This window comes from Oncorhynchus kisutch, linkage group LG13, assembly GCF_002021735.2.
Source record: "Oncorhynchus kisutch isolate 150728-3 linkage group LG13, Okis_V2, whole genome shotgun sequence".
Lineage (NCBI taxonomy): Eukaryota > Metazoa > Chordata > Actinopteri > Salmoniformes > Salmonidae > Oncorhynchus > Oncorhynchus kisutch.
The window spans coordinates 4,588,471-4,611,036 of record NC_034186.2 but is presented as its reverse complement, the minus strand read 5'-3'; the positions used below and the strand labels follow the sequence as shown (position 1 = coordinate 4,611,036).

At 43.6% G+C, this 22,566-nt stretch overlaps 1 protein-coding gene across 1 annotated transcript in view; it reads right to left on the bottom strand.

The window, feature by feature from the left end:
• Window positions 1–21,407, bottom strand: part of zgc:103559 — a 38,820-nt gene extending 17,413 nt beyond the window's left edge. Inside the window, exons 1-5 of the mRNA XM_031838200.1 lie at window positions 21,021–21,407; window positions 7,624–7,775; window positions 3,705–3,819; window positions 2,771–2,917; window positions 1–295 (exon numbers count right to left, since the gene is read on the bottom strand). The exon at window positions 1–295 is cut by the window's left edge and continues 45 nt beyond it. Coding sequence (XP_031694060.1) covers window positions 1–295; window positions 2,771–2,917; window positions 3,705–3,819; window positions 7,624–7,775; window positions 21,021–21,176 — 865 coding nt within the window. The 5' untranslated portion in view covers window positions 21,177–21,407. The remainder of the gene's footprint in view (window positions 296–2,770; window positions 2,918–3,704; window positions 3,820–7,623; window positions 7,776–21,020) is intronic.
• Between the last annotated feature and the right edge of the window lie 1,159 nt (window positions 21,408–22,566).

The following is a 22,566-nucleotide window of genomic DNA, read 5'->3' as shown; positions in this document are numbered from 1 at the left end:
ATGGCAGGGGGGTATCCCTCTCTTCTTTCCCTGATGGCAGGGGGGTATCCCTCTCTTCTTTCCCTGATGGCAGGGGGGTATCCCTCTCTTCTTTCCCTGATGGCAGGGGGGTATCCCTCTCTTCTTTCCCTGATGGCAGGGGGACATCCCTCTCTTCTTTCCCTGATGGCAGGGGGGTATCCCTCTCTTCTTTCCCTGATGGCAGGGGGGTATCCCTCTCTTCTTTCCCTGATGGCAGGGGGGTATCCCTCTCTTCTTTCCCTGATGGCAGGGGGACATCCCTCTCAGCATGAAACTACAGAGAAAGGAGAAGTAGTCAAGGTTGGTATTTTTTAACCCCTTAGTCATAAGGCGTATAACATTGATTAATAAATTCCCTTCCTTCAAGATAATTGTTTCGCCCCCATAGCTTACAAGTTTTATATGATAGAGTAGACACAAGTCACATAGAATTACTACAAAAACAAACACCTTTCCAATGCAGTGAGTGTGTTTGTGAGGAAGCTGTGAATTCTAGAATGAGGAATTGAGCGTGCTCAATCAAAAGTTTATCATTACATTTTTTTATTCAGGAACCATGTTCAAAAGGTCTATATTGGAAAAAAGTGAAAACCTGTACTCACTGAAATGCCCCTGTTAGTTACTACCATAGTGGACATGCCCCTGTTAGTTACTACCATAGTGGACATGTCCCTGTAAGTTACTACCATAGTGGACATGCCCCTGTTAGTTACTACCATAGTGGACATGCCCCTGTTAGTTACTACCATAGTGGACATGCCCCTGTTAGTTACTACCATAGTGGACATGTCCCTGTAAGTTACTACCATAGTGGACATGCCCCTGTAAGTCACTACCATAGTGGACATGCCCCTGTTAGTTACTACCATAGTGGACATGCCCCTGTAGTCACTACCATAGTAGACATGTCCCTGTAAGTCGCTACCATAGTGGACATGCCCTGTTAGTTACTACCATAGTGGACATGCCCCTGTTAGTCACTACCATAGTAGACATGTCCCTGTAAGTCGCTACCATAGTGGACATGCCCCTGTTAGTTACTACCATAGTGGACATGCCCCTGTTAGTCACTACCATAGTGGACATGCCCCTGTTAGTTACTACCATAGTGGACATGCCCCTGTAAGTCACTACCATAGTGGACACGCCCCTGTTAGTTACTACCATAGTGGACATGCCCCTGTAAGTTACTACCATAGTGGACATGCCCCTGTAAGTCACTACCATAGTGGACATGCCCCTGTTAGTTACTACCAAAGTGGACATGCCCCTGTTAGTCACTACCATAGTAGACATGTCCCTGTAAGTCGCTACCATAGTGGACATGCCCCTGTTAGTCACTACCATAGTGGACATGCCCCTGTTAGTCACTACCGTAGTGGACATGTCCCTGTAAATCACTACCATAGTAGACATGTCCCTGTAAGTCACTACCATAGTGGACATGTCCCTGTAAATCACTACCATAGTAGACATGTCCCTGTAAATCACTACCATAGTAGACATGTCCCTGTTAGTCACTACCATAGTGGACATGTCCCTGTTAGTCACTACCATAGTAGACATGTCCCTGTTAGTTACTAACATAGTGGACATGTCCCTGTTAGTCACTACCATAGTAGACATGCCCCTGTAAATCACTACCATAGTGGACATGTCCCTGTAAATCACTACTATAGTAGACATGTCCCTGTAAATCACTACTATAGTAGACATGTCCCTGTAAATCACTACTATAGTAGACATGTCCCTATAAATCACTACCATAGTGGACATGTCCCTGTAAGTCACTAGTAGACATGTCCCTGTTAATCACTACTATAGTAGACATGTCCCTGTAAATCACTACTATGGTAGACATGTCCCTGTAAGTCACTACCATAGTGGACATGCCCCTGTAAATCACTACCATAGTAGACATGTCCCTGTTAGTCACTACCATAGTGGACATGTCCCTGTTAGTCACTACCATAGTGGACATGCCCTTGCAAATCACTACCATAGTGGACATGTCCCTGTAAGTCACTACCATAGTGGACATGCCCCTGTAAATCACTACTATAGTGGACATGTCCCTGTAAATCCCTACTATAGTAGACATGTCCCTGTAAATCACTACCATAGTAGACATGTCCCTGTTAGTCACTACCATAGTGGACATGCCCCTGTAAGTCACTACCATAGTGGACATGTCCCTGTAAATCACTACCATAGTAGACATGTCCCTGTAAATCACTACCATAGTGTACATGCCCCTGTAAGTCACTACCATAGTGGACATGTCCCTGTAAGTCATTACCATAGTGGACATGTCCCTGTAAGTCATTACCATAGTGGACATGCCCCTGTAAGTCATTACCATAGTGGACATGCCCCTGTAAATCACTACCATAGTGGACATGTCCCTGTTAGTCACTACCATAGTGGACATGCCCCTGTAAGTCACTACCATAGTGGACATGTCCCTGTAAATCACTACCATAGTAGACATGTCCCTGTTAGTCACTACCATAGTGGACATGTCCCTGTAAGTCATTACCATAGTGGACATGCCCCTGTAAGTCATTACCATAGTGGACATGCCCCTGTAAATCACTACCATAGTGGACATGCCCCTGTAAGTCAGAAGTCAAACGGACGACTTTCGGCGACAGCCTTTGTTAGTTTTCTCTGACCTCTGCTGCTTAAAAGACATTAAAACAGAAAGAAAATATGAGTGTATTTTATTTTCCATCTATCTGTGAGTTACCAGGAGAACGCTTCCTGTGCCCTGTAGCTGTTTCATGGCGATGTGCAGATCTCCGTCAGTCACATGAGGGAACTCCTCAACTCCACTGTGGATCAGGAAACATTTAAAACCAGCCACCCCAGCCCGGATCATAGGAAGCAGCTCCAGCTGCAGAAACAGAGTCATTTGTATCAGGTGGTTTCATAGAAACCACTACGGGTAGAAACCGAAGCCACACCATCACCACAGGGCTTTGGTTTAGGTTCACCCGAGTGTGATTGTGGTCGTATTCTTAATTGTCCCGCAAAAAAACATCCATCCTTTCCTCTTCTCCTCTACTTGAATCGCTACAGATTTGATATAACTGACCAGGCTAAGGACAGCATATTAATGAGATTCCATGTTATGTTCACCTGCCAAGTCTGTCCCAATCAGGGCAGATCCCAATCAGGGCAGATCCCAATCAGGGCAGATCAAGGTGAGACGATGTGGAGACTCTGAGGACTTTTTTGACAATTGAGAAAGAGCCTTCCCACTGGGAACAGATGTCAGATCAACGTGTAGTTTATATTTACATTTATATTTTCCCCAAATGCCCTTAAATGTATAACTTTTTTTTGCAAATCCAATCAATTTTCCAGGTTGATAGAAACAACGTTATTTCAACCGGTTTTTGCCTAGTGGGTTAGTTTTATCTCTCCTTTTTGTCCCTCAACCAACTCTGTGGCCTTGTGGTTAGAGTGTCTGCCCTGACATTGGAAGCTTGGACGTTTGATCCCTGGCGAGTCATACGAAATACTGTAAAAATGGGACCTGATGCGTCTCTGCTTGGCACTCAGCATTTAAGGAGATAGATTTGGAGGAGGGGGGGGGGGGAGGCCCTGCGATAGACTAGCGTCCTGTCCAGGTGGTGTTCTTGTATGTCATGCTATCATCCCTACAGCCAGTACTGTACCTGGTTGCCAGGGACGACCCCTCCCCAGAAGGCAGTGTCTACAAAACACTTTCCCGACGCTGCTGCCATCTTCTCATGGAAGTTATCCAGGGTGGTGGTCGGCGGGATGCTGTTGCTATGGAGACAGTAATTAGAACACAGTTCAATTTGCACATTTTAAATCTCTATTTTTTATTTTTTTAAGATATCCTTAGTGATCCTCAGTTTGGCCAGATCTGAATGTGTTCGTTGAGTACAGGAGTAGCCTAAGTTAGTCAATGTGACAGGCATGTCTTGACAATGTGATCTTTATTCAAGGCCAGCTTTAGAAAAGTACATTTGGGGCAATCTGTAGTTTACCCTTAAACTATCTCAGACTCCTAACCTCTGATCTTACGACCTGAATCTGGACAATGGATAATGGTTCTATGGGAAAAAGTCAGCCTCTATCACTCCTTACCCATACCCATTTGGCTCTAACTCCTCCATGTCTGCAAATCTGAAGGGTCTGGATAGGCATAACCAGAAAATCTTCAAATTACAAATCTGCAAACATTGAAGGGTTAGGACCAAGGGAAGGGGTAGGGAGCTAATTGTGACAGGGCTGTTCCATGTTCTTGGCAAGAGGACCACAATGGAAATAAATCCCAGACTTGATCCTCCATGATTCTACTCATGTACATGTAGTAGTAGTATGTATGTGTGCTTGTTTTTAAAATGGGAGAGTTAATAAACTTAACTAAACTTTGTAGTGATTTACAGGGACATGTTTACTATAGTAGTGATTTACAGGGACATGTTTACTATGGTAGTGATTTACAGGGACATGTTTACTATGGTAGTGATTTACAGGGACATGTTTACTATAGTAGTGATTTACAGGGGCATGTCTACTATGGTAGTGATTTACAGGGGCATGTTCACTATGGTAGTGATTTACAGGGACATGTCTACTATGGTAGTGATTTACAGGGGCATGTTCACTATGGTAGTGATTTACAGGGGCATGTTTACTATAGTAGTGATTTACAGGGGCATGTCTACTATGGTAGTGATTTACAGGGACATGTTTACTATGGTAGTGATTTACAGGGGCATGTTTACTATGGTAGTGATTTACAGGGGCATGTTCACTATGGTAGTGATTTACAGGGACATGTCTACTATGGTAGTGATTTACAGGGGCATGTTCACTATGGTAGTGATTTACAGGGGCATGTTTACTATGGTAGTGATTTACAGGGACATGTTTACTATAGTAGTGATTTACAGGGACATGTTTACTATAGTAGTGATTTACAGGGACATGTCTACTATAGTAGTGACTAACAGGGGCATGTTTACTATGGTAGTGATTTACAGGGACATGTTTACTATGGTAGTGATTTACAGGGACATGTCTACTATAGTAGTGACTAACAGGGGCATGTTTACTATGGTAGTGATTTACAGGGACATGTTTACTATGGTAGTGATTTACAGGGACATGTCTACTATAGTAGTGACTAACAGGGGCATGTTTACTATGGTAGTGATTTACAGGGACATGTTTACTATGGTAGTGATTTACAGGGGCATGTTTACTATGGTAGTGATTTACAGGGGCATGTTTACTATGGTAGTGATTTACAGGGACATGTCTACTATAGTAGTGATTTACAGGGACATGTCTACTATGGTAGTGATTTACAGGGACATGTCTACTATGGTAGTGATTTACAGGGACATGTCTACTATGGTAGTGATTTACAGGGACATGTCTACTATGGTAGTGATTTACAGGGACATGTCTACTATGGTAGTGATTTACAGGGACATGTTTACTATGGTAGTGATTTACAGGGGCATGTTTACTATGGTAGTGATTTACAGGGACATGTCTACTATGGTAGTGATTTACAGGGACATGTTTACTATGGTAGTGATTTACAGGGGCATGTCTACTATGGTAGTGATTTACAGGGGCATGTTTACTATAGTAGTGATTTACAGGGGCATGTTTACTATGGTAGTGATTTACAGGGACATGTCTACTATAGTAGTGATTTACAGGGGCATGTTTACTATAGTAGTGATTTACAGGGGCATGTTTACTATGGTAGTGATTTACAGGGACATGTCTACTATAGTAGTGATTTACAGGGGCATGTCTACTATAGTAGTGATTTACAGGGGCATGTCTACTATGGTAGTGATTTACAGGGACATGTCTACTATAGTAGTGATTTACAGGGGCATGTTTACTATGGTAGTGATTTACAGGGGCATGTTTACTATGGTAGTGATTTACAGGGACATGTCCACTATGGTAGTGATTTACAGGGACATGTCTACTATGGTAGTGATTTACAGGGGCATGTTTACTATGGTAGTGATTTACAGGGGCATGTCTACTATGGTAGTGATTTACAGGGACATGTCCACTATGGTAGTGATTTACAGGGGCATGTTTACTATGGTAGTGATTTACAGGGGCATGTCTACTATGGTAGTGATTTACAGGGACATGTCTACTATAGTAGTGATTTACAGGGGCATGTTTACTATGGTAGTGATTTACAGGGACATGTCTACTATAGTAGTGATTTACAGGGGCATGTTTACTATGGTAGTGATTTACAGGGACATGTCTACTATAGTAGTGACTAACAGGGGCATGTTTACTATGGTAGTGATTTACAGGGACATGTCTACTATAGTAGTGACTAACAGGGGCATGTTTACTATGGTAGTGATTTACAGGGACATGTCTACTATAGTAGTGATTTACAGGGACATGTCTACTATAGTAGTGATTTACAGGGACATGTCTACTATAGTAGTGATTTACAGGGACATGTTTACTATAGTAGTGATTTACAGGGGCATGTTTACTATGGTAGTGATTTACAGGGACATGTCTACTATAGTAGTGATTTACAGGGGCATGTTTACTATAGTAGTGATTTACAGGGACATGTCTACTATAGTAGTGATTTACAGGGACATGTTTACTATAGTAGTGATTTACAGGGACATGTTTACTATAGTAGTGATTTACAGGGACATGTTTACTATAGTAGTGATTTACAGGGACATGTCTACTATAGTAGTGATTTACAGGGACATGTCTACTATAGTAGTGATTTACAGGGACATGTTTACTATAGTAGTGATTTACAGGGGCATGTTTACTATGGTAGTGATTTACAGGGACATGTTTACTATGGTAGTGATTTACAGGGACATGTTTACTATAGTAGTGATTTACAGGGGCATGTTTACTATGGTAGTGATTTACAGGGACATGTTTACTATAGTAGTGATTTACAGGGACATGTTTACTATGGTAGTGATTTACAGGGACATGTTTACTATGGTAGTGATTTACAGGGGCATGTTTACTATGGTAGTGATTTACAGGGACATGTTTACTATGGTAGTGATTTACAGGGGCATGTTTACTATGGTAGTGATTTACAGGGACATGTCTACTATAGTAGTGATTTACAGGGGCATGTTTACTATGGTAGTGATTTACAGGGACATGTCTACTATAGTAGTGATTTACAGGGGCATGTTTACTATGGTAGTGATTTACAGGGACATGTCTACTATAGTAGTGATTTACAGGGACATGTCCACTATGGTAGTGATTTACAGGGGCATGTTTACTATGGTAGTGATTTACAGGGGCATGTCTACTATGGTAGTGATTTACAGGGACATGTCCACTATGGTAGTGATTTACAGGGGCATGTCTACTATGGTAGTGATTAACAGGGACATGTCCACTATGGTAGTGACTAACAGGGGCATATCTACTATGGTAGTGACTAACAGGGACATGTCTACTATGGTAGTGATTTACAGGGGCATATCTACTATAGTAGTGATTTACAGGGACATGTCCACTATGGTAGTGACTAACAGGGACATGTTCACTATGGTAGTGACTTACAGGGGCATGTCCACTATGGTAGTGACCCCTCCTGCAGCAGCGGCCCTCGTGGCGGTCCAGAATCCCTCCCAGGTGGTGCGACCCGGTTCATTCACATGGACGTGACAGTCCACGATACCAGGCATCACCAGATGGTCTCCCACATCCAACACCTACCATCAGTGTAACAAATATATGTTATAGATACAGCTATACATGCCATAGCACCAGCCATGAAGTGGGGGGCTGTTTTGTTAGACTTCGGTGTGGATTTTGACATTGTCGATCATAGTCTGCTGCTGGAAAAACATATGTGTTATGGCTTTACACCCCCTGCTATAATGTGGATAAAGAGTTACCTGTCTAACAGAACACAGATGGGTGTTCTTTAATGGCAGCCTCTCCAACATAATCCAGGAAGAATCAGGAATTCCCCAGGGCAGCTGTCTAGGCCCCTTACTTTTTTCAATCTTTACTAACGACATGCCACTGGCAATGTGTCTATGTATACACATCAGCTACCACAGCGATTGAAATGACTACATTAATTAACAAAGAGCTGCAGTTAGTTTCCGATTTGGTGTCAAGGAATAAGTTAGTCCTAAATATTTCAAAAATGAAATTTGGGACTAATCATTCACTAAACCCTAAACCTCAACTAAATATTGTAATGTGGAAATTGAGCAAGTTGAGATGACTAAACTGCTTGGCGTAACCCTGGATTGTAAAACTGTCATGGTCAAAACATATTGATACAACAGTAGATAAGATGGGGAGAAGTCTGTCCATAATAAAGAGCTCCTCTACCTTCTTAACAACACTATCAACAAGGCAGGTCCTACAGGCCCTAGTTTCTACCTTCTTAACAGCACTATCAACAAGGCAGGTCCTACAGGCCCTAGTTTCTACCTTCTTAACAACATTATCAACAAGGCAGGTCCTACAGGCCCTAGTTTCTACCTTCTTAACAACACTATCAACAAGGCAGGTCCTACAGGCTCTAGTTTTGTCACACCTGGACTACTGTTCAGTCGTGTGGTCAGGTGCCACATTAAAGGACTTAGGAAAATTGCAATTGGCTCAGAACAGGGCAGCACGGCTGGCCCTTGGATGTACACAGAGAGATAATATGAATTATATGCATGTCAATCTCTCCTGGTTCAAAGCGGAGGAGAGATCGACTTCATCACTACTTGTATTTGTGAGACGTATTGACATGTTGCGCATACCCCACTAGACATGCCACCAGAGGTCTCTTCACAGTCCCCAAGTACAGAACAGACTATAGGAGGCGCACAGTACTACATAGAGCCATGACTACATGGAACTCTATTCAACATCAGGTAACTCATGCAAGCAGTAAAATTAGATTTCAAAAACTGATAAAAATACACCCTATGGAACAACGGGGACTTGAAGCAACACAAACATAGGCACAGACACATGCATACGAACACACAATATCATACGCACTATACACACATGTGCACATGGATTTTGTGTTGTACAGTAGATGTGTGGTAGTAGAATAGGGGCCTGAGGGCATACACTTAATATGTTGTGAAATCTGTTGTGAATTTATTGTATAAAATGTATACATTTATATACATTTATAAAAATGTATAACTGCCTTAATTCTGCTGGATCCCAAGAAGAGTAGCTGCTGCCTTGGCAGGAACTAATGGGGATCCATAATAAACCCCAGGAAGAGTAGCTGCTGCCTTGGCAGGAACTAATGGGGATCCATAATAAACCCCAGGAAGAGTAGCTGCTGCCTTGGCAGGGGGGGATCCATAATAAACCCCAGGAAGAGTAGCTGCTGCCTTGGCAGGAACTAATGGGGATCCATAATAAACCCCAGGAAGAGTAGCTGCTGCCTTGGCAGGAACTAATGGGGATCCATAATAAGTAGAAATCACAGTAAAGCTACATCAGTAAATGTATTTATTTGTACCTTTATTTAACTAGGCAAGTCAGTTAAGAACAATTTCTTATTTTCAATGACGGCCTCCCCCGGTGATGCTGGGACTATTCTGGCCACCCTATGGGACTCCCAATCATGGCCAGATGTGATTCAGCCGGGATACGAACCAGTAGTGACACCTCTTGCACTGAGATGCAGTGCCTTATACCACTGCGCCACTTGGGATCTAAAGCTACATCAGTAAAGCCACGTCAGTAATGCTACATCAGTAATGCTACGTCAGTAATGCTACGTCAGTGAAGCTACGTCACCAATGCTACGTCAGATGCTACGTCAGCAATGCTATGTCAGTAATGCTACGTCAGCAATGCTACATCAGTAATGCTACGTCAGTGAAGCTACGTCAGTAATGCTACATCAGTAATGCTACGTCAGTAATGCTACGTCAGTGAAGCTACGTCACCAATGCTACGTCAGATGCTACGTCAGCAATGCTATGTCAGTAATGCTACGTCAGCAATGCTACATCAGTAATGCTACGTCAGTGAAGCTACGTCAGTAATGCTACATTAGTAATGCTATGTCAGTAATGCTACGTCAGTGAAGCTACGTCAGCAATGCTACGTCAGCAATGCTACGTCAGCAATGCTACATCAGTAATGCTACGTCAGCAATGCTACGTCAGTGAAGCTACGTCAGTAATGCCACGTCAGCAATGCTACGTCAGCAATGCTACATCAGTAATGCTACGTCAGTAATGCTACGTCAGCAATGATACGTCAGCAATGCTACGTCAGTAATGCTACGTCAGTGAAGCTACGTCAGCAATGCTACATCAGTAATGCTACGTCAGCAATGCTACGTCAGTAATGCTACATCAGTGAAGCTATGTCAGCAATGCTACGTCAGTAATGCTACGTCAGTGAAGCTACGTCAGTAATGCTACGTCAGCAATGCTACGTCAGTAATGCTACGTCAGTGAAGCTACGTCACCAATGCTACGTCAGTAATGCTACGTCAGCAATGCTACGTCAGTAATGCTACATCAGTGAAGCTATGTCAGCAATGCTACGTCAGTAATGCTACGTCAGTGAAGCTACGTCACCAATGCTACGTCAGTAATGCTACGTCAGTGAAGCTACGTCACCAATGCTACGTCAGATGCTACGTCAGCAATGCTATGTCAGTAATGCTACGTCAGCAATGCTACATCAGTAATGCTACGTCAGTGAAGCTACGTCAGTAATGCTACATTAGTAATGCTATGTCAGTAATGCTACGTCAGTGAAGCTACGTCAGCAATGCTACGTCAGCAATGCTACGTCAGCAATGCTACATCAGTAATGCTACGTCAGTAATGCTACGTCAGCAATGATACGTCAGCAATGCTACGTCAGTAATGCTACGTCAGTGAAGCTACGTCAGCAATGCTACATCAGTAATGCTACGTCAGCAATGCTACGTCAGTAATGCTACATCAGTGAAGCTATGTCAGCAATGCTACGTCAGTAATGCTACGTCAGTGAAGCTACGTCAGTAATGCTACGTCAGCAATGCTACGTCAGTAATGCTACGTCAGTAATGCTACGTCAGTAATGCTACATCATTAAAACTACGTTATAGATCAGTGTATCTCAATCCTGGTCCTGGCCATTACCATGAACACATATAACTATTTATAATTTATAATCTGGGGGACCCAAAGGGTTTTACTTCTTTTTTTTTTGCCTTACCTGATTCAAATCATCCAAACTTGATGATGAGCTGAGGATTTGAATTAGCTGTGTAGTGCTAGGGATTAAACAAACATGTGCACACTCTTGGGTCCCAGGACCAGGGTTAAGATACACCATTAAAAATAGTTATACACCTTCATAGTAATGCTCAATCAGTAATGGCCAAATGGCACCTCATTCCCTATATAGTGGACTACTTTTGACCAGGGCCCCTTAGGGCTCATAGGACTCTGGTCAAAACGTAGTGCACTATGTAGGGAATAGGGTGGTATTTGTAGTAATACAGATGTTATTACAGTGCAATTACATTTTTTAAGAATGACAAACGACTTCAGCAATCTAGGCCACAAAATAGCCCCGATTGAACTACAAATGGGTGAGAAATAAATACACTGAATGACAGTATCTTTTCTCTCCAACAGGGGGAGGAAGTGAGCCAGAGAACCAAGTTTTAAGTTTCCAGTTGCATTAGTCTTATGTACAGGATACACATGGTATACACTGTCCAATGAAATGCTTACTTCAGGTTCCTTCTCTATAATGCAACAACAATAAGAAAAAAAATAAAAAAAATAATTAAAGATAAGATAAGAATATAATGAATACGTAAGTATAAGTATTATACAGGAAGTCGCAATTATAGTACAATTATTTACACATGTATCAGAGTAAGTGGGATTGGGGGGGGGGGGGGGGGGGCAAGTGATTAAATTGTGCAGTATAAGCAATAGTGAAAACAAATCTCGTAGCAGCAATTTGGGCGGCAGGTAGCCTATTGGTGAGAGTGTTAAGCTAGTAACTGCAAGGTTGCTGGATAGAATCCCCGAGCTGACAAGGTCAAAATCTGTTGTTCTGCCCCTGAACAAGGCAGTTAACCCACTGTTCCTAGACCAGTTAACCCACTGTTCCTAGACCAGTTAACCCACTGTTCCTAGACCAGTTAACCCACTGTTCCTAGACCAGTTAACCCACTGTTCCTAGACCAGTTAACCCACTGTTCCTAGACCAACATTGTAAATAGGTTTGTTGTTCTTAACTGACTTGCCCTAGTTAGATAAATAAAAAATTGTGCTGTGTGTGTAGCATGAATCGACACTGAGTGCACAAGACACTAAGGACACCTGCTCTTTCCATGTGGCTATCCAGGTGAAAGCTATGATATTTTATTGATGTCACTTGTTAAATCCACTTCAATCAATGTAGATGAAGGGGAGGAGATAATTGAGACACGGATTGTGTTTGTGTGCCATTCAGAGGGTGAATGGAGAAGACAAAATATTTAAGTGCCTTTGAACGGGGTATGGTAGTAGGTGCCAGGCGCACCGGTTGTGTTAAGAACTGCAACACTGCAGGGTTTTTCACACTCAACAGTTTCCCATGTGTTTCAAGAATGGTCCACCAACCAAAGGACATCCAGCCAACTTGACACAACTGTGGGAAGGATTGGAGTCAATATGGGCCAGCATTCCTGTGGAACACTTTCGACACCTTGTAGAGTCCACAAATTGGGTCACTCAATATTAAGAAAGTGTCCTTATTGTTTTGTACACTCAGTGTATATAAACTCAGCAAAAAATGAAACGTCCTCTCACTGTCAACTGCGTTTATTTTCAGCAAACTTAACGTGTAAATATTTGTATGGACATAACAAGATTCAACAACTTAGACATAAACTGAACAAATTCCACAGACGTGACTAACAGAAATGGAATAATGTGTCCCTGAACAAAGGCGAGGTCAAAATCAAAAGTAACAGTCAGTATCTGGTGTGGCCACCAGCTGCATTAAGTACTGCAGTGCATCTCGTCCTCATGGACTGCACCTGATTTGCCAGTTATTGCTGTGAGATGTTACCCCACTCTTCCTGTAATGCACAGCGTTGAGATTGCCTACAATGACAACAAGCTCAGTCCGATGATGCTGTGACACACCGCCCCACCTCCAAATCGATACCGCTCCAGAGTACAGGCCTCGGTGTAACGCTCATTCCTTCGATGATAAACGCGAAAACCGACCATCACCCCTGGTGAGACAAATGGTGCCACTTGTCAGTGAAGAGCACTTTTTGCCAGTCCTGTCTGGTCCAGCAACGGTGGGTTTATGCTCATAGGCGACATTGTTGCCAGTGATAGCTGGTAAGGACCTTCCTTACAACAGGCCTACAAGCCCTAAGTCCAGCCTCTCTCAGCCTAAGGATAGGTTGTGCATTCCTGGTGTATCTCGGGCAGTTGTTGCCATCCTGTACCTGTCCCGCAGGTGTGATTTTCAGATGTACTGTCTCACTGTAGCTGTCTTAGGCGTCTCACAGTACAGACATTGCAATTTATTGCCCTGGCCACATCTGCAGTCCTTATGCCTCCTTGCAGCATGCCTAAGGCATGTTCACACAGATGAGCAGGGATCCTGGGCACCTTTCTTTTGGTGTTTTTCAGAGTCAGTAGAAAGGCCTCTTTAGTGTCTTAAGTTTTCATAACTGTGACCTTAATTGCCTACCGTCTGTAAGCTGTTATTGTCTTAACAACCGTTCCACAGGTGCATGTTCACTAATTGTTTATGGTTCATTGAACAAGCATAGGCAACAGTGTTTAAACCATTTACAATGAAGATCTGTGAAGTTATTTGGATTTTTATGAATGATCTTTGAAAGACAGGGTCCTGAAAAAGGGCAGTTTTTTTGTTGTTGCCAAGTTTATGTGTGTTTGCGTGTGTGTGTGTGTGTGTGGATATGTGGGTGTCTGTGCGGGTGTGTGCGTGAATGAGTACATGTGTGCCACAGTCTCTTATGACAGAAAAGAGTTACTGGATATCAGAACAGCGATTACTCACCTCGAACTAGACAACATGTTTTTCTTTAACGAGTCAGACGCGAAAGATTTACTGCTGCACCCGTCATTCGCATGAAAGAGGAGACGCTGATACAAGGGATCCGGGTGGCTTGTGAGAATTTGTAGGCGAGTTGGTAACCCGCCTCTACCATCCGTCCTATTGGCCAACGTGCAATCATTGGAGAATAAACTGGATGAATTCCATTTGAGACTATCCTACCAATGGGACATTAAAAACATCTGTTTCACCAGGTCGTGTCTGAACGACGACATGGATAATATACAGAACAGCCACCTCCGGTAAGACGAGGGGCAGGGGTGTCTATTTGTCAATAACAGCTGGTGCGCAAGATCTAATATTAAAGAAGTCTCAAGGTTTTACCTCATGATAAGCTGTAGACCACACTATTTACCAAGAGAGTTTTCATCTGTGTTTTTCGTCTATTTACCACCACAAACCGATGCTGGCACTGAAACCGCACTCAACGAGCTGTATAAGGCCATAAGCAAACAAGAAAATGCTCATCCCCAGGCGGCACTCAGCTTTAGCTCATTTATACATGTCACGTGCAACCAGAGGAGAAAAAAAACTATAAATAAATATAAATACTATAAACCACCTTATAACACATTTAAGGTAAGCCCCATATGCAGACAGTGTAGAAGAAACAAAAGTTTATTCCGAACAACAGGGGCAGGCAAAATACAGGTCAAGGCAGGCAGGGGTCAATAATCTGGAGAAGGCATAAAGGACCCAGAATGACAGGCAGTCTCAGGGTCAGGGGAGGCAGAGGTCAGGGGAAGCAGAGGTCAGGGGAGGCAGAGGTCAGGGGAAGCAGAGGTCAGGGGAGGCAGAGGTCAGGGGAGGCAGAGGTCAGGGGAGGCAGAGGTCAGGGGAGGCAGAGGTCAGGGGAGGCAGAAGGTCAATAATCTGGAGAAGGTATACAGGGCCCATAACGCAGGCAGTCTCAGGGTCAGGGGAGGCAGAGGTCAGGGGAGGCAGAAGGTCAATAATCTGGAGAAGGTATACAGGGCCCATAACGGCAGGCAGTCTCAAGGTCAGGGGAGGCAGAGGTCAGGGGAGGCAGAAGGTCAATAATCTGGAGAAGGTATACAGGGCCCATAACGGCAGGCAGTCTCAGGGTCAGGGGAGGCAGAGGTCAGGGGAGGCAGAGGTCAGGGGAGGCAGAGGTCAGGGGAGGAGGAGGTCAGGGGAGGCAGAAGGTCAATAATCTGGAGAGGGTATACAGGGCCCATAACGCAGGCAGTCTCAGGGTCAGGGGAGGCAGAGGTCAGGGGAGGCAGAGGTGCAGAGGTCAGGGGAGGCAGAGGTCAGGGGAGGCAGAAGGTCAATAATCTGGAGAAGGTATACAGGGCCCATAACGCAGGCAGTCTCAGGGGCAGGGGAGGCAGAGGTCAGGGGAGGCAGAAGGTCAATAATCTGGAGAAGGTATAAAGGGCCCAGAACGACAGGCAGTCTCAGGGTCAGGGGAGGCAGAGGTCAGGGGAGGCAGAAGGTCAATAATCTGGAGAAGGTATACAGGGCCCATAACGCAGGCAGTCTCAGGGTCAGGGGAGGCAGAGGTCAGGGGAGGCAGAGGTCAGGGGAGGCAGAAGGTCAATAATCTGGAGAAGGTATAAAGGGCCCAGAACGGCAGGCAGTCTCAGGGTCAGGGGAGGCAGAAGGTCAATAATCCTGAGAAAGTATAAAGGGCCCAGAACGGCAGGTAGTCTCAGGGTGAGGGGAGGCAGAGGTCAATAATCCAGAACGGCAGGCAGTCTCAGGGTCAGGGGAGGCAGGGGTCAATAATCCAGAATGGTAGGGTAAGATACAAAATGGCAGGCAGTCTCACGGCGAGGGGAGGCAGAATCAGGAAAACAGGCAGGAGCAGGGGAACAAACGCTGGTAGGTTTGAATTTTTAAAAACAAACTGTCAACAGACAAACAGAGAACACAGGTATAAATACACAGGGGATAATGGGGAAGATGGGCGACACCTGGAGGGGTGTGGAGACAAGCACGAAGACAGGTGAAACAGATCAGGGTGGGACACATTTACTCTACACACAGAGACACATTCAAAGCTCTCCCTCATCTTCTATTTGGCAAATCTGACCATAATTCTATCCTCCTGATTCCTGCTTACAAGCAAAAACGAAAGCAGTAAGTACCAGTGACTTGCTCAATACGGAAGAGGTCAGATGACGCAGATACTAAGCTACAGGACTGTTTTGCTAGCACAGACTGGAATATGTTCTTGGATTCATCCGATGGCATTGAGGAGTATACCACATCAGTCACCGGCTTCATCAATAAGTGCATAGATGACATCGTCCCCACAGTGACCGTAAGTACATACCCCAACCAGAAGCCAAGGATTACAGGCAACATCCGCAGTGAGCTAAATGCTAGAGCTTCCGCTTTCAAGGAGCGGGACATTCACCCCGACACCAATAAGAAATCCCCCTATGCCCTCCGACGAACCATCAAACAGGCAAATCATCAATACAGGACTAAGATTGAATCCTTCCACACCAGCTCTGATGCTCGTCGGATGTGGCAGGGCTTGAAAAATATTACAAACTACAACGGAAGGACCAGATGCGAGCTGCCCAGTAACACGAGCCGACCAGACGAGCTAAATGACTTCTATGCACGCTTCGAGGCAAGCAACCCTGAAGCATGCATGAGAGCACCAGCTGTTCCGGGCGACTGTTGATCATGCTCTCTGTAGCCGATGTTAGTAAGACCTTTAAACAGGTCAACATTCACAAGGCTTCAGTTCCAGACGGATTACCAGGACGTGCTGATCAACTGACAAGTGTCTTCACTGACATTTTCAACCTGTCCCTGACCAAGTCTGTAATACCTACATGTTTCAAGCAGACCACAATTTTTTATTTATTTATTTTTTATTTATTTTACCTTTATTTAACCAGGTAGGCAAGTTGAGAACAAGTTCTCATTTACAATTGCGACCTGGCCAAGATAAAGCAAAGCAGTTCGACAGATAAAACGACACAGAGTTACACATGGAGTAAAAACAAACATACAGTCAATAATGCAGTATAAACAAGTCTATATACAATGTGAGCAAATGAGGTGAGAAGGGAGGTAAAGGCAAAAAAGGCCATGATGGCAAAGTAAATACAATACAATAGAGAATGCTGTTCATTGACTACAGTTTAGCATCCAACACCATAGTGCCCTCAAAGCTCATCACTAAGCTAAGGACCCTGGGACTAATCTCCACATCACCAACAAACTCTCATGTCCAAACACACCTAGACAGTCATGAAGATTGCTTGACAATGCCTATTTTCCCTCGTCAGGACGCTTGGTGCATCAGTAGTATTTGGCAAGGACCCAGGGAGGCATGCCTAATATCTTCAGACGCCATAGAAAGTAGAGCTGTTGCACCATCTTGACAGGAGTGTGAATAGCGATGGAAATGGCATCTTGGAATGGGTCCAGTGTAACTGGCATTCTGGCCACGGCCAGCCTCTCGAAGCACTTCATGACGACAGGGGTGAGTGTGATGGGCCGATAGTCATTTGGGCATTTCACCTTGTGTTTTTTTGGGCACTGGGACGATGGTGGTCTCCATGAAGCAGGTAGGGACTACAACCTGGGACAGGGACAGGTTGAAGATGTCTGAGAAGGTGCCCGCCAGCTGGTCAGCTCACACTCTCAGGACGTGGCCAGGGATGCCACCTGGATATTCACTCATTTGAAGTTTTCCTCACATCAGCTTCGGAGAGCAAAAGCACCTGGTCATCTGGAGCAGCGAGAGCCTTCCTGGACGGCTCGGTATTGTCTGCTTTGAAGCGAACATGTCAAGCTCATCTGGGAGGGAGACTTCGTTGGGCACCACATAGCTGGTTGTGCCTTTGTTGTCCGTGATAGTTTGTAGTTCTTGCCACATGCATCATGAGTCTGAGTTGTTGAACATAAACAGTTTGAGTTTGTCTTTTTGCGTCCCTAATGGATTTGCGAAGCTCGTACCTGCTTACTCGTACACGTTGCGCGCCACCGAGTCGTCCGGGTTCGTTCTGCTGACATCGAATGCTGCAGTACGGGCTGTCAGCATGGTACGAATTCTCTGTTCATCCACGTTTTTGGATGGGGTATGTCTGGATTGAGTGCCCCATGGTGGCGGTGGTGTTATGGTATGGGCAGGCATAAGCTATGGACAACAAACACAATTTCATTTTATCGTGACGACACCCTGAGGTCCATTGTTGTGCCATTCATTCGCTGCCATCACCTCATGTTTCAGCACGATATTGCACGGCCCCGTGTCGCAAGGATCTGTACACTATTCCTGGAAGATGTCACCCATTGAGCATGTTTGGGATGCTCTGGAACGACAGCGTGTTCCAGTTCCCAACAATATCCAGCAACTTCGCACAGCCATTGAAAAGGAGTGGGACAACATTCCACAGGCCACAATCAACAGCCTGATCAACTCTATGCGAAGGAGATGTCGTGCTGCATGAGGCAAATGGTGATCACACCAGATACTGACTGGTTTTCTGGTTCACGCCACAATTAAGGTATCTGTCACCAACGAATGCATATCTGTATTGCCAGTCATGTGAAATCCATAGATTAGGGTCTAATGAATCTGCTATACAGTTAAAGGCATATACAGTGCCTTGCGAAAGTATTTGGCCCCCTTGAACTTTGCGACCTTTTGCCACATTTCAGGCTTCAAACATAAAGATATAAAACTGTATTTTGGGGGACACAATCATGAAGTGGAACGACATTTATTGGATATTTAAAACTTTTTTAACAAATCAAAAACTGAAAAATTGGGCGTGCAAAATTATTCAGCCCCTTTACTTTCAGTGCAGCAAACTCTCTCCAGAAGTTCAGTGAGGATCTCTGAATGATCCAATGTTGACCTAAATGACTAATGATGATAAATACAATCCACCTGTGTGTAATCAAGTCTCCGTATAAATGCACCTGCATTACAGTTGGAACTGAATTTGGCCAAAGAAAATGGTTCAACAGAATGAAACAAAAACACCTGTGAACTGGTTTAAACCTTCACAACAGTTTTGAATAGGCTATACTACAGCAATATCCAACAAAGGCTAGTGCCTATTGTACCAAACAAATGACAGCAATAGCCTACTGTTATTTATTTGACATTTTAAACTAAATACTGATCACACAATTAACTTAATTTAGCCAAAATCTCAACAGAATTAAACAAAACATATTTTGCATATTTAAATAACTGGTTTTGATGAATAAATAGGCTTACAATAATAACAACATATACAATAATAAGAATTATGAAACAAATGATTATGAATACAAAAATAAATGTACGTTCCAAAATTGTATCATTTTAATGACAGACACTGGGGAAGCAACTGCAGGGAGTTTTAATGGAACAACGGACATGAAAACAGAACGCGGACAGCGCCTGGACAGGGGAAACGAAACAACATTAATGCTGACACGGGGATGAAACAGAGCAACAGATAGATGTAGGGAAGCCATCAAAATGTGAAGGAGTCCACGTGAGTCCAATGAGCGCTGATGCGCATAGCGAAGGTGACAGGTGTGCACAATGATGGGCAGGGAGGGGGAGGGGGTCAATCCTACCTGAAAGTTGCACAGTAGCCTGTGTTTTACTTCAATTAAAATGGCATCCATCTTTAAAATGGCCTCCATCTTTACTTCAATTAAAATGGCCTCCATCTTTAAAATGGCCTCCATCTTTACTTCAATTAAAATGGCCTCCATCTTTAAAATGGCCTCCATCTTTACTTCAATTAAAATGGCCTCCATCTTTAAAATGGCCTCCATCTTTAATTAAATAAAAATGGCCTCCATCTTTACTTCAATTAAAATGGCTTCCATCTTTACTTCAATTAAAATGGCCTCCAATTTTTTTAAATTTAAGTAAAATGACAGTTTGAGGACAAATGGGTATATTGTAGTGGACTCAGATGAGAAGAAGGTTGGCTCGGTCAAATGCAGGCTACTGTGCAACTTTCTCTCACTCTCCTCAGCAGGAAGCGCAGATGCGCGCACGGAGTGTGAGAATGGTGGTGAATCACAAATTCAAGGTGTAGACAGCCTCTTCATTAATCTGCTTTAAATGTTTATTTAATTAGGCCTTACAGGCTAACCTTTGTAGGCCCTTCCCCCTTGGAAGCAGAGTAGCCTACTGGCATTACCGCGTGATTCCGAAATTAGGGAGAGAGATTTTTAACTAGAGAAGAATGGATTAATCTTTGGATTTTTTTTATTTTGCTTGTCGGAACAGTGGAACAAAACAAAGAAAATGATGAGAAAAATGTTTTGGTTTACAAGCCCTGCTTAACACTTTAACTGAACGTTTCAATAGCACCTTTAATAACACTGCTAGCTTAATTCAGTATTTGACTTCCATCCATGTTTGAGTACGTCAGGAGATGACGTGGAAACCAGCCACTAGGGGCAACAGTGAGCGCTGTTACGTTCAAGTACGTTTTGGTTTTGGTTAGGTGCTGTGGACAGGGATAGTGGGTGAATCTGCCTCTGATTCCAAAGGTCGCAAGTTCAAATCCAGCTATATAATTTTTTTATTTTTTTATTTTTGTTTGAAACCTATCCCAAACCTTAACCATTCTGAGTTAATGCCTGAAATTAACACTAACCTAAAAATGTTACATTAATACCTAAACTTAACCTAAAACACTTCGAAATTTGAAGTTTGCAACAACTTCTAAATTTGACGTTTTGAGAAACATTAACGTCTAATTCTGACGTTAAACTGTGAGAACTAGTTGAACTGGGAAGTGTTTTTCTTCATAGGAAATTATTACGCAAACATTCTGAACAAACAAAGTCATAATTAACACAAAAATAAATAAATAATAAAAATACCAAATTGAGCAGAAGCCAGAGAGCCAATCAATACCTACCTCAGAGCCAGCAGCAGTATCCCCAGTAGAACCACTGGAGTTTGGGAGGATTTTGTGTATCTTTCCCTCCTTGATGACAATCAGAGCAGGCCGTATCTCTGTGCCACACAGAACCCTGCTACTCCTCACTGCACTCACGGTCGACCCAGGCTCCATTACTGCAGGACTACCTGGGCTAGTCTAAAGAGTGAAACAAACGGGTTCTGCTAGTCTAAAGAGTGGAACAAACGAGCTCTGCTAGTCTAAAGAGTGGAACAAACGGGTTCTGCTAGTCTAAAGAGTGGAACAAAACGGGTTCTGCTAGTCTAAAGAGTGGAACAAACAGGTTCTGCTAGTCTAAAGAGTGAAACAAACTGACTCTGCTTTTAAGTCTGGTCTGTGTGCAGATATTCTGTGGAATACTGTGGATGGCACCTCCCCCAAGGCAGGCAAGTAAAGGCTTGTGTAAGATAGTGGTTACAGAGAGTGATAGAGGATTGTTGACCTCTCTTTTACTCTGTATACAGAATGAACCCACGAGCCGAGTACCATGTATAAAGCAACTAGTTTTCAGGGGGATATATGTTAGTAAAATATGTCTCGTGAGATTTATCTCTCTTTAACATTAGATTTGCAACTTTTACACTAGACGTGGTGTGGCCAAAGCTGTATTCTTGATTCATGTGAGTGCAGCTATTATCATTCTGTAAACACCATGTATAGACACTGAGTATACACAACATTAAGAACTCCTACTCTTTCAATGACACAGAGTGACCAGGTGAATCCAGGTGAAAGCTATGATCCCTTATTGATGTCACTTGTTAAATCCGCTTCAAAATTAGTGTAGATGAAGGGGAGGAGACAGGTTAAAGAAGGATTTAAGCCTTGAGACAATTGAGACATGGATTGTTTGTGTGTGTCATTCAGAGGGTGAATGGGCAAGACAAAATATTGAAGTGCCTTTAAACGGGGGGGTATGGTAGTAGGTGCCAGGCGCACCGGTTTGTGTCAAGAACTGCAACGCTGCTGGGTTTTTCACGCTCAACAGTTTCCTGTTTGTATCAAGAATGGTCCACCCCCCAAAGGACATACAGCCAACTTGACACAACTGTGGGAAGCATTGGGGTCAAGATGGGCCAGCATCCCTGTGGAACGCTTTCGACACCTTGCAGAGTCACACTTGATTAATGCAATCAATCACTAAAATGTGCGAATATTTTTTGCAGGGCCATGTGTCGTGGGAGAGCTATTGTCTTTAAACTGCACCACTCAGAGGGGGTGGGGGGGTGTGTGTGTGTGGGGGGGGGGGGGTATGTGGTGTAGATGGCGACATGCAGAGGTAGTTTGGGAGATGTCTCTTAAAGACAGATTTGAATCTAGATCTGTCTCTTTACACTACACAAGTATCTCTCCTGGACCTAGTTTGTGTCTCATTTGTAGCTAAATCAGGTGTATGAAATAGATAAATGTTTGGTAAAGTAACTCATCTTGTTCATTACTCGAATAAACGTCTTTGTCTGTGAGGATTGCGCAGTGATTTTATAGACCATAAAGAGTAAAGGGA